This window comes from Zalophus californianus, chromosome 1, assembly GCF_009762305.2.
Source record: "Zalophus californianus isolate mZalCal1 chromosome 1, mZalCal1.pri.v2, whole genome shotgun sequence".
NCBI lineage: Eukaryota > Metazoa > Chordata > Mammalia > Carnivora > Otariidae > Zalophus > Zalophus californianus.
This window is the reverse complement of record NC_045595.1, coordinates 81,008,881-81,022,073: the sequence shown is the minus strand read 5'-3', so window position 1 is coordinate 81,022,073 and position 13,193 is coordinate 81,008,881. Positions and strand designations below refer to the sequence as shown.

The 13,193-nt window shown below is 37.8% G+C and overlaps 1 protein-coding gene across 7 annotated transcripts in view; it reads right to left on the bottom strand.

Moving 5' to 3' along the window:
• The window catches only part of ZNF385D (zinc finger protein 385D), an 863,057-nt gene that overhangs the window by 205,950 nt on the left and 643,914 nt on the right, over nt 1-13,193 (bottom strand). For all 7 annotated transcript variants that reach the window (XM_027587443.2, XM_027587447.2, XM_027587446.2 and 4 more), the window contains one exon: nt 6,186-6,328. In XM_027587443.2, coding sequence (XP_027443244.1) covers nt 6,186-6,328 — 143 coding nt within the window. The remainder of the gene's footprint in view (nt 1-6,185; nt 6,329-13,193) is intronic.

The following is a 13,193-nucleotide window of genomic DNA, read 5'->3' as shown; positions in this document are numbered from 1 at the left end:
GACTATGGACTCCAGGAAACAAACTGAAGGTTTTAGAGGGGAGGGGGGTGGGGGGATGGGTTAGCCCGGTGATGGGTATTAAGGAGGGTACGTATCGCATGGAGCACTGGGTGTTACACACAACCGATGAATCATAGAACACTACATCAAAAACTAATGATGTACGGTATGATGACTAACATAACATAATAAAAAAAAAAGGCATCTTTGATGGAGCTATTATTTTCAAGAGGCCCATGTCTCAATATATAGAATTATTTCATGGGACTCAAAATTTTATAGAATGAATAAATTGTTGAATGAATAAGTGAATAAAAAAACTCAGTCATGTGTTTTTCTCACTAACAATTTTGGGACTGTGACACACAGAAAAGCTTTAAAGCTCCATAGAAAATTTTTGCTTTTAACCATAGAAAATTTTTGCTTTTAACCAGTTGGGAGGCAGGTGATAGTGTCAGATACCTGGCACATAATAAGCATTTAATAAATGACAGCTGTAGCCAGTCCTGCACAATGTCACCCTACAAGCGAGACTCACAAAATTTCTGGAGATGAAACACAACCACAGAAGGATTATGCTTGACATAGAGCTGTAGCTTCCAATACTTCAAACTTCCCTAACACCCCACCACACAAACACGAGAAAGCAAGTTTGACAATGACAGAAATTTAGCCTGTTAGATTTACTGTTGATTCTGAAGGGCCTGGCACATGGTCAGTCCTCAATAAACTTTTGTTGAATGAATGAAGAAATAGGCTCCAGGAGTGTAAGAATTGTCCAGTGTATTTAATCATTCCCCTGCTTCCCCTCCCAATACCCACAGATGTTCAAAATCTGAGGTCCCAAACCTGAACTACTAAATCAGAACCTGCATTTTAACATGATTCCCCCAGTGATTCACATGCACCATAAAGTATGAGAAGTGCTGCTATAAATCACATAAATTTCACCTTCCTCTCCCCCTCCACACAACTGATAACACTTCTAAACTGAAACTAACACCACACTCAAGTGTCTAGGGTAGCTCTTGTTTTTTGAGAAAAAGGAGGAATTAGAGTAGAGTTGGATGCTAAGATCTGATCTCTCTTTCTCAGCATCTTTCCCCCACTCTGTCTCCCCCATTGGCTTCCTCTCCCCTAATGAAATCATCTCATAAAGAGGAGTAACAGAGAGTCAACATTTCTACACTGATTTATTTTTTGAATGTTAAAGAATATGGGGGACCTGGATGCCTCAGTCAGAAGAGCATGTAACTCTTGATCTTGGGGGTCATGACTTTGAGCCCCAGGTTGGGTGTAGCAATTACTAAAAATAAATAAACTTAAAAAAAAGGCGGGGTATTAGCCTAGGCTAACTGAAAGCAAATAGTTACTCTCTTTATTTGCTTATCTTTCTGCCTTTGGGCCCTCTATGTGACCTTGTTCTTTTTCGTGCTTCTCCTGGAAGGAGGAAGACCTCAATATTTAGTGAGAATCTGGTATATGCAGGTGATTAGGTCAGTTTACTCATTTAACCTTTATGCCAACAGGAAACATAGCCATGGAAGGGGCGGGGCATACGATCCGGCATACAGTCAGTCCCCATGAACACATTCCCCCAAAGCTGCACATTTTCAACAAAATTTTGAAGGTTCATTATTGTCATAACTACTGATGAGGATATGAAGAAAATATGTTAGAGAAAAGAAAAACAAAGGGGCAACTCTGAGACCCAAGGAGAAAATTGTCAAGGAGTATAGGCATTTTTTGACGATCAGCTCCCATTCTAAACAATACCCTAAGTAACCCAAGCTAATTCTCAGCTTCAATCTCCAGCATTTTAAAAGTCAGCTATCCCTCCAATCACAAACCTAAGAGAAATTTATTCATTCTCATTTTACAGAACAGGACACTGAGGCTCCAAAGGATTTAGCCTCTTGTCCATGGTTGCAAACATGCTCAGGTTTTCTGATTATGCATAAACCTTTCCATTCTGCCATCATGTCAAGTCTGTTGGTGACTCAGCACCGCCTTCCCTCTTCTGTGCTCTTCCTTACATCACAAGGACTGGAAGCCCTAGGGTTACATTCCCACAGGTCTCTGCCAGCAGTCTTCAGGCATGGATCCCATAAAGAGAGGCATTTCATGGGATTTGGATGAAAGTAACTGGGATTACTGAGCATCTTGTATTTCTGCAACTTCCTGATTCCATGAAAGTAAGCACAAAAATTGAGAGCCAACAATAGCCTTCTCTGACCTTTGTTTGCCTGCCCAGCACCTCCAAAGACTTTGTAAGCACCTAAATCCTTATATTAAGTCCTTCCTGTTTACATGCCTAGAATAGTTTCTATTTTTCTCACCAAACCCCCACTAAGCCAACCACACAGCCTTCCACTCTTGCCCCCAACCTGCCATTCTATCCTATACATCTTTCTTCATAAAAGCCACCCATATTTACAAATATTTGTTTGTTCTGCTTCCCTTATAAATTGAATTATTTCAGGGCAGACATCACAATATAATTTTTGTTATCACTATTCCTGCCACATAGTGATGTTTAATTAACAGCAATTGACTGAATGGACCACACTCATACCACTTCCTAATATTTCTTTCCTAAACATCATCTACCTACTTCCAGGATTGGGTCCTTTCAAGAAATGCTGATGCAGAATGGGATCAGAATGGTCCTAAGCACTGAAACTCCAATGTCTTAAAAGATTGAGGGGTAGGGTAGGGGGTACACGAGGAATTCAAGGAAAGCTTTCTCTTGTCTGAAAGCTACCGAAACAACCAGGTTACAACATCCTTAGGTCAAAAGAACAGTTTCTGTTGCTAATCTTTAAAAAATGACTTTGAGTAGACTGAGGGATCCTAATGGTTTTATCAAATGTCCTCTTTTATATCCATATCCAAGCTCAGATTCTCCACCTGTTTTCCTTTCCAACTATGCATATTTTTACAGATGTTTCATTATTCTACTTGACTTACCTAGTGGCTTATGCTCTTGTGGAAGGATAATAATCAAGGATATACATTTATGTTTCCATGATTTTATTTCGTTTTTTTTCCTTTCACCATTCTGCCCCACCCTACCCCCGAGAGACAGATGATTCCATACACAAAGCCTCAGTGGAGAGATATAACAGGCAGTCAGTCTGCAACTATCATGAACTTGCTTCAGGAAGGTCTGATGCGGGAAGGTTGTTCAGTGGCAGATGGTTTATCATTTTCTTGGCAAAGAGATAAGAGCAGTTTGGCACATCTAGGCAGAAGGGACCACCAACAGCCTTGCAAAGTTTGTGTGTCTAAAGTTGGGAGCTGGGGACTTAAATAGCCATGCTAACCTGGTGCTGACCATCTGTGAATGCTTTTGTAGGTAAATAACTTAGTGAACAGAGGAGTTTCCCATAAAGAGTTGGATGGATAGCCTGTTAGATTCTACAACCTCAGCACACCCTGAAACAGAATTAAATTGCATTTCCCTTCACCATAAAATGGTCTCTTGAATCAGAAATAAAATCAATTTACAGCAATAAAAAATTATGTTTCATACACCCTGAATTCGTGGATTGAGATTCACACCTGCTATAAAATCAAGAAGTCAGGCTATTACTTAAAGAAATGCTCTATACTCTTAACTGTGAGTCCAAAGCCACCTGATTATGGGCTTTGCCACCATTCCCCCTCAGTAAGAAACAAGGAGTGGCTTAATCCTCGGTTGCCGCAGCTTGACTAGCACTGAAAGGAAATAACAGTTATGTGTAGGAACAGAGGGTCTCCTTATTTAAATGGAACAAATACAAACAGAAGTCAAAATTCATCATAGAGGAAAAAGAATCAAGTCAAACTTCTGCTATCAGTCAATGAATTGCCACATTAAAAAAAAAAAAAAAGAAGAAGAAGAGTTTACAGCCTATGCATGAACATAATGGCTATCACTCAAATAGTGCTTGCTATGTGTTGAGTGCTGTTTTACATTATTTAGCACACATAAGCATTACCACATGCCTAAGAAGTAGGTTAATTATTAGTCCCGTTTTACAGATGAAGATACTGAGATACATGGGAGTTATGTCACTTGCCCAAGGTCATATTGATGATAAGCAGCAACTTTGAGATTTGAACACAGTCAGTCTAGTTACAGGATCCAGCTTGACCACCACACAATGCTGCCTTTGCCCACAAAAGTGCAAATATATGAATGAAATAAACCCCAAAGGAAGAGATTATTAGGTCCACTCCCTTTACTTCAAAGAAGGGTAAATAGTAGCAAAGAGGATAAAGAGACTTGCTGAGTGTCAAATAGCTCAGCCAATCACTCATCTTTGTTTTTTATGACAAACAATACTCGTCAATCAAATTAATATTGCTTTTAATGTTTCTCAAATGGCAAACCGAAATTTTAAAACTCAGCTTTTTACAGCCTTCCAGGAATTTCACCTCAACTGTTCTAAAGCTGACATGAGACCTAACTGACAGGATGCCAAGTGGTCTTAGAGGCCAGGTAATGCACCTTGATGGATCATCTCTGGGCGTCTGGGAAGCAAGACTGTGCCAGGAAGCCACTTAACTGAACAGCAGAGAAAGGGAACCCATGGGACTTTGGTGTGGTCATTTAAAAATCAGAGAATTTGATGCTGAGCAATTTTTTCTCTACACTTATGAAATGCCTAGGATTAGAAACCTTTACTTTGAAAATGTGATCTTGACGCTCCTCCATTTATGCTCCATCAATTTCAAAATAAGATTCCCATGGAAAACCCATCACCCCTAAAAGAGCAAAGTGATCATTCTGATTCTCCCTTGCCCTTTAGCGAGGACTATCATATAACTGGACCATGTCCCTGGAATGACCAGAGTCCCCAGGATGAAGTATTATTAAAGAAAATGAGACCCACTTCCATCTCCTAAAAGAGAATGATCTAACTGTGGGAAGATTTTTAAAAAATCCATCATGGAAGCAAGATGTTGCAATAAGAAATCTATATTATTTAGATCACTGGGCATTCAGTGACCCACCATCTTAATCCTCTTTGCTCTGGTTGTGTTGACACATCCTGTCATTGATAAGCTCAGACCTCCATTATGACAAACTGCTGAAATCTGAATCAGATGATATTAGGAAAAAAAATAGTCACGGGTTTCTAACCTTTTCAACCCTTATTTCTATTTTCATCATAGGAATACTTTCACTGCCTGTACAAAAAGAGATGATGATGAATATGAGAAATCTGTCAACTTACAAAGACATGCCAAGAGTGAAAATAGAAGCAAGTAAGTAATTGAACTTGTGTTGAGAAGGCCATTAACAAAGCCCAAAAAACAAAGTAATTTAAGAAAGACCTAACCTGAACAACTGTGATGCAGTAAGAAGGGAAAACAAAACAAGACAAAAAAAGTAAAACAAAAGAAACCCTCCTACCACCAGAATGCTGAGTTGCTTTAAGTTAAGGGGGAAAAAAAGTGCTCTGCAAATGGAATGCATCACTATTGTGCTTATTGGCGTCCTCTTTATTAAATTAGAAAAGGAGCAATAGATTTGAAAATTAAAGTGTAGGACCCAGATAGAAGAAACTCGTTTAAGTTTTTAGACACTTACTTGAATTCTAATTTTCTCTTTGATAAATTCATTAAGTTTTAATGTAGATATATTCCAACAAAATAATGGAATCATTAATATTACCCAGAAAGACACTAAACAGGAGACATGAACTCAAGACCAACCCAGTTGGATTAAATCTCTTTTCATTTTCCCTTGAAGGAGCCTGGCTCTGGGGACCTTACATAACCAGACAACCAGCTACCTTGCAGCCTTCAGACCATCCATGGAATAAATGATAACAGCAAAATGGAGGTAGTGACCAGCTTACCCCTAGCACATCAGGACTACTCTTATTTCTATTGGGTCAACTTCCTTTTCTATTCTGCACCAAGGTTACAACTTTGTGGCCAAATGAATTTATTGTTCATAACAAGTCCCAAAGGCTCAGCTATAAAAAAGGAACTCTCTGACCTCAGCTATTGTATTGAAAGGACCCTGCAGCAGACTCTCCTCTGAGAACTAACAAAACATTTTATATGAGCCTTAATTTGAAAAACTAAAATAATCCTTTCTTTCAAAAAAAGGAAAGCAACAATAGCAAGAACAGAGTACTCCTGGAGCTTACCACTCCGCCACGTGCAAATGTGACCCGGGGACTTACCGCGTTAAAGTTGGGGAAGAGGTTGACTGCTGCCGCTGTGTCCAGAGGAAAGGGAAGAAAGGGTTTGAGATCCAGCGAAGGTTGCAGAGGAGGGGCTGGTGGACGGACCAGGGCTGGGAGAGCAGGGCTCTGGCAGGTACCACCTGCAGAGAGGAGAGCAAAGGGAGCAATCAACGACATTGTGCATGTTAAAAACAAAAACAAAACACCATTAAGGTGTCTTTTGAGCCCAAAAGGCCAGCTTTGTGGGTCACTGCAAAAAACAAGACAGGGAGTGTAGTGGCCTCAGCTAGGAAGTGGTCAATGAGCGGATCTGCCTGCCATTAGGCAGAGGGAGCTAGTTAAGCTGCTCCCTTTCCCTCCTCAGATAAAACTGTACAGTTGTGTAAGTAACAGTTACCATTTCCAACATTTCATACTCTACCATCTATCCTTCCTTTCTGGCCTAAAGCTCTGGATCGGATCAGCAACAACTCTTTCACTAAGATCCCTTGATTCAAAAGGAAAACCCCTCCCTCCGTTGCACTCTCATCCATCTTTGAAAACGAACTTCTATTCATAATATGCATCGAGTCTAAGTGATTCCTTTACAGAACTGCTCTTTTCCACCACATCCAAAACTCTGGCAGGAAGAAGACATGAACTTGGCATGGAAAAGAAACTTAACCACAAATACAGGCAGCCATACGTTACTGCCCTGGCAACTGAAGGATTAAAACAAGTGAACCCAGCTACAAACCAAGCAATCCCTGAACTGTTCAGCACCCTGGCAGCTTTGAGCATTCTATGACTACCTACCTCCTTCCCAGTCGTGAGTAGGTGGAATTTAGAAGGCCACCAATGAGCAAGCAGTGGGAATATTATGCCAACAAAGACACCCTTTGCATACTAGTAGGCAACCAGCTGTTTGCAACGGAGCACCCCCACTCTTCTCCCCCACTCCCCATTATAGGGCTCCATGCACTCAGAAGCTGGAAGGAAAGAAGCCCATCTCAGTGTTCAGTCTCCCATATTTTGGTAACATTCCAAAACATCAATTTGCTCTTAATTAAAGGCTGTTTGAATCCTAGGAAACCGTTAAAATATGCCAGCATTCTTCTAATCTGAGAGGCAAGCAACAGACTGTAAAAACCTGCTGGTGAAAATCCAAGAAGCATTAGGAAAAAAAACACAGTGGGATTTTTCCTTTCTCATGGAAAAGAACTCTAAGAGGCAGAAAAGAGAAGAGAGGCTCATGTCTGTGCCACTCACTTGCCTGCCATTTTGTTTTCAAAACAAAGTAGAGTGAGACCCATAGGGATAATCTTTAAAAATCTCACAATCACTTCTCTGGTCAACTGGACACACCCATCATCCTGCCCTCAGTCAGTTATCTGAACACAAGGTAAACATTCTAAAAATGATTCCCCAATGGCAAATCTAACCCTACTAGACCAGTAGATCCCTTAACAAGGTGAGTGACTTAATGCCTACAACAGAAGCCGTCAGCACAAGATGTAATTAACCATACAAAAAACCCATTAACTCTCCTATTTCCAGGTATAAAATCAGCTGGAGCCAAATTAACAAAACCAGTATTTTTCCCACTCTTTTCACTTCCCTTTTAAAATATTCCTTAACAACAGCAAGGCCAACAGCAACAAGTATGAATCAGTAAACCAATTAAAATAAAAAGTAGTACAAGTCAGAAAATAGAGGACAGATGTTAAAGCAAACATAGATAAAAGCAAAAAAATAACAAGTCTACATTCACCAGAGCACACCATAAATGTACTTTATTGTCCACCTGTTGGTATATTGAGTGTGGGTGTCTAAACTTTCTTGGAGAGGGCATCCATAAAACTTTGGTGATAGTTTTGTCTTGAGTTTAGTATTACTAAAAATTTCTTTTGATAAAAAGTTAAAGAACCAAAATAAATTTTTGGTCAGTATGTCTTTAGAAAACTCAAAGTAAAGTATGTCTGGGTGGATATCAATGATATGGTTTAACGTGAGCACAATTAATAGTGAGCTTTAATAAATAATTTTATAATCTTTTTATCTGTGTCACACATCATGCTTTGCAAAAGGTGTTCATATATATCCATTACCTTGTTTGAGTCTAAAATATCAGAAATCAAGTAAGGGTTAACATAATATTATGAAGAAAAAATAAGTTGGAAAACTCTTTGGTTGTTAATGTAGCTTCCATTGAAACGTTCCATTCTTGTAATTAAAAGAATGCAATTCAGCAGGAACATATTCCATAATTATTTCATTTTTATAAGTCCCCCTCTGGTTCAGGATGACCAAAAATGTTAAACAGATAGTTTAAGCTTATTTATTTTATCCAACACAAGAGGCACAAAGTTGACTGACTGCTTGATAAACTCCCACCTCTCTTTCTCTGAGATATGTATTTCATTTAACTTACACATGCAGCTCAAGACCTTCTCTCAATGTTGCCACTGGGTTTTCCTTAGTAAGGGATGCAAAAATATCAAGGAAGAGTCAAAATTTGGGGAACCTAGGCAAACCATTTGAACCCATCTCTTCTTACCTGTTTGAAGAGATAAACCTAAAAGATGGTTGGAGAGCAGAGCACATGTGTGACTACACAATTTTTGGCTACTGGCTATGCAAATTCAGCTGTAGTAGATGCTGCAGCGTGCTTCCACCACCCCCTTCCCCAGCTCCTGGGAGAGCTGCAAAGAGCTGGTAGCTGATAACTCACACTGAGAATCTACACATATATTGCCTTGGGCCAGAGGGTGCTGCCTCACCCCCGGTCAAAGTCTTCCAGAGTGCAATGACTGATTGATACAGGGGTGTCATGGCTTCTTCTTTATGCCTCAAGGCAGGATGACTCTGAACCTGTATTTGTGCTCTAGACCTCCTCATAAGATCTAGGATAGACTGAGGCCTCTGTTGTGACTGCCTCACAGTTCAACTTTTCCCTCTGCCCAGTCCTGTCTGCCTCACTCCTCATAGAAGATGGTCTCCAATAAAGTCTGAGTCCACTTGCAGTTCTTGGACGGCAGGGTATAACTATTATGAGTCTAAGTGAAATGTTGAATTGCTTTATTCTAAAATAGATACTTGCCACAAAATCCATAATGCTTCTATTGAGGTATAAAACTGAAGGTCCCTCTTAAAAATTATCCGTGACTACCATTTCTACTTCTAAAATTTGGGTATGCCCTGAAATATTTCATTGCACCAATCTGTACATGCTCAGCGGCAAGAATATTATTTGTAAAGAGCCCAAAATCAAAATAATCAAATGAAACATATTTCATTTGTAAAGCAGATTAAAATATTCTCCTTGAGAAAACAATTATTTCATTTCTTCATTTTTGAACAGAAACTACTGCATTTAGGATACAAATATATGTTTATTATTATTTTCTTTATTATAAAATGACCTTAACAATGATAAACATCAAAATACACAATGAATTTGTAGGCATTACTATATGTTAAAAAGAGTAGCTTTGTTGTTATTGTTTACCAACACTGTCACTTCATTCATTGGAATGTCACACTTCTGGAAGTATTGGTATTCTTAATTTGAGGAAAGCATTTTGAAGCCTCCATGAGTGGAGACTGAAAAAAAAATATAAGCTCATACCTTTTATGTTTGAAACCCTGCCTACCTAAGTCTAGTACCACCTCTTTCATAGCCTATGCAGTTTTAACAATTAAATTATTCTGATTTCAGAGCAGTTACTATCTCTCTATATGCCAAATTTCTAATATACCATGAAAGTCAGCAAATAAAAACATTCATTGAGTATAGAATGTTAGACACTAAGGTATTGAATAATTCAGGTCAATACAGTAAATAAGATAATCATTAAAGCTCACAAACTTTCTCTGTCCCTTTTTTATGTTTATTTCTGCTAGGTTATATTTAGAATTTAGAATTGAACTATAGAGCAAACATTAAATATTACCTTGGTGTATTCATAAGACAGCTGTATATTCACAAAAGTACAAACATGTATTTGAAAAAATACAGGAGTAACTTATTTGTTAATAGAGTATTTGTTAATAAAGATTATGTGACAGAGTAAGATACATTCACTTCAAAAGTTTGCATTTCTGAAAATCAATTAAAATATAAATTTGGAAATGTTCATTTTAATAATTCATACAGAAAAAAAAGGAATTCTAAGCCAGTTGCCACTTGAAGCATATCTTATTAGAGATATTATATATACAGTGCCCAGCCCAATGCGTGGCCAATTGGTGCTCACTAAGTGAGGCATGTATTTTTTAATGAACCTAATAGATTGCAAAGGAGCTGTTCAAATTCCTCCAGACACAAATTGGGGCTCTCTGAAAGCAGTCAATCAAGATATTTTAAAAGCATGTTCATATTGTTCACTTTGTTTATTTTCACCCCTGCCGAAACGGAGTCTTCACAAAGAGGATACTTTGTAAATCAATATTTTGAAATACTCCTTCAGAGTGGGACAGTGTTCTTTCTGTAATATAACACTTTTAACCTTGAACTTCTGCACTTGATCCATGCAGGCATTCAGGGTTTATCAAACAGTCACAGATGCCCTGTCTGACAGCCTGACAGCTTAACCTACTTAATCTTTCATTTCTCCAAATGACAAAACTGAAGTTCAAAATAATCAAGGGTTGCAGCTGTTAAATATTCAAAACCATGTACGCTTTAGAACCGGGAATCATATATATGTATATATGTATAACAAATATATAATTATATATACATGTATACATATGTAAATATATATAACATATATGATTATTATATAATATATGAAAATATTTTTTAAGTCTACATTTATAAAAGCAGCAGAAATCCTCAATTTCCTGATCAGATAAATAATTTCTGTGGTATCTTTATCCTTAACCATCAGTTTTATACACATACACACACATATGTATATATATAAATTTAACTATATATTTTTATTTATTAATACACATATTAATTTATATATTATATATATAAATAATTATATTTATACTTATCTACAAGTATAATATATATATTTCAATAGTGAGCTATGATTAAACCAGTAAAGCACTTAGAATATTCATACCTAACAGGAAAACACCAAGAGCATTTTAAGTAGTATCAAGTCCTAAGTAGATACTTGTGAAGCAACTACTCTGAATTCACATGGAACACTACTCACATCTATTTCCAACTACTTCAGTTAGAATTTGCCATGTGCCTTGCGGGAAGGAAAGGTGCACTAGGAATTCCGGGGTCTATGGGATGGTAGACATAAAAAATTTAGATCTGATACCACTATCATGAAGTAGAAAACAAATGAGTATTGGGGGCATAAAGGTAAAACTTGATTTGACACAAAACACCAGCCATAGAGTGCTGTGAAATCGGCCAGCCAGCGTGGGTGGGAGTGAGTGTAGAGAATATAGCTAAATTTTATGAATCTACTGAGTAATTGCATGGACCATGTCTGCTATCCCTTAATTCCTTTAAAATGCACACCAACAAACTGATGGTTACCAGAGTGGAGGTGGGCGGGGGATGGGTGAAATAGGGGAAGGGGATTAAGGAGGGTGCTTGTGATTAGCACTGGGTGTTGTATGTAAGTACTGAATCACTAAATTGTACACCTGAAACTAATATTACACTGTATGTTAACAAACTGGAATTTAAATAAAAACTTAAAAAATAAAAAATAATAAAATGCACAACAATTCTGCATGTATCTACTGTAATACTCAATTTATAAGCTCAAAAGCCAAAGCTCTAGGAAGCAAAATATCTTACTTAAAATCACACAGGTAAGAAATGGCATTTGTTGTGAATCCAAGTGACCTTAAGAATTTTCAAAGTACTGATGCAAATAGTTTTTAAATTAAAACAACCACAAAAATCAACAAAATAGCAGTAAAAGGAAGACTCTACAAAGTCAGTTTTGCCATATAAGGCAAGCAGCTCCTTTGCAGCCAGACGTAATGCATTAAAATGAGAAATTTGAAATTTTTATTACTGCTCAAAAAAAAAAAACCCTAATAAACACATTCCTTGTAAAGACTATGATAAAGGAATATTCAGTATTTATCGCAGATATTTATCTACCATGGGAACATCCTGGCACTGCCCTATATTTGAGAAAGAATCCAGAAAGACATGCATATCATATCAAATATGTTTCAAAAGCACTCAAGTTTGCATTCTTTTAACATCTACTTGCCAAATCAGAAAAATAAATACGTGTTTGTTGTATTCCCTTGTCTGACTGCCTCTAAAATGCTCAAGGTTGTTCACTGGGTACTTCAGTGTTATGATGATTTTTCAACTTTCTGGCTAGAAAACTTATATTTACCATGTTTCCATAAACCCAGTGATCCAAAGTCCCTTTCAGGTCTGATCTTTGTTTAAATATTGTTCCCAACTGAATGATAAAACTAGAAACTTGTTTTGAAATAAAATCTGAATTTAATGTGACTTTGTCACAATTTTTCTTCTATTACCTTCATTTCCTCCCTATTTTAGATTGTTGATTTACCTACTAGGTTTTGGAAAGTTGACCCAGCACTTTCTCCCTCAGGATGAAGGTCCTCATTGGCCTAAAGTGACTGGCCCTTGGCAGGTCAATTCCAATGTTAAAGCAAGGTCTGATCCACAGGCAGGTGGCAGCACTAAGCCACACAGGACGGTGGCTGTGCTCTCACATCCTGTTCTTGACCAGAGAGGGATCAGGTGAGAATAGGAATATGAGTCAGGGCAACTGGAGCATCACTCCGGAAACACTGATTCAGAAACATTAGCCCGAGTCAATGGTCAGGACTCCATCTTAAACCATGAAAGAGAACACATGTGAGCCAGCCATGTTTTCCCTTATCCAAATTCCATATTTTTTCCATCTTAAGTTGTGGTATTTTAGCATTTCAGTAAATCACCTCAAAACTCATTTTGGAAGGAACCTAAGAAGGACTAGCTAACATTGCTTTCTCTGTCACTGTCAGTGAATGTCATGACCAGAATTAAAAAAAAAAATGCTATTATCTAGT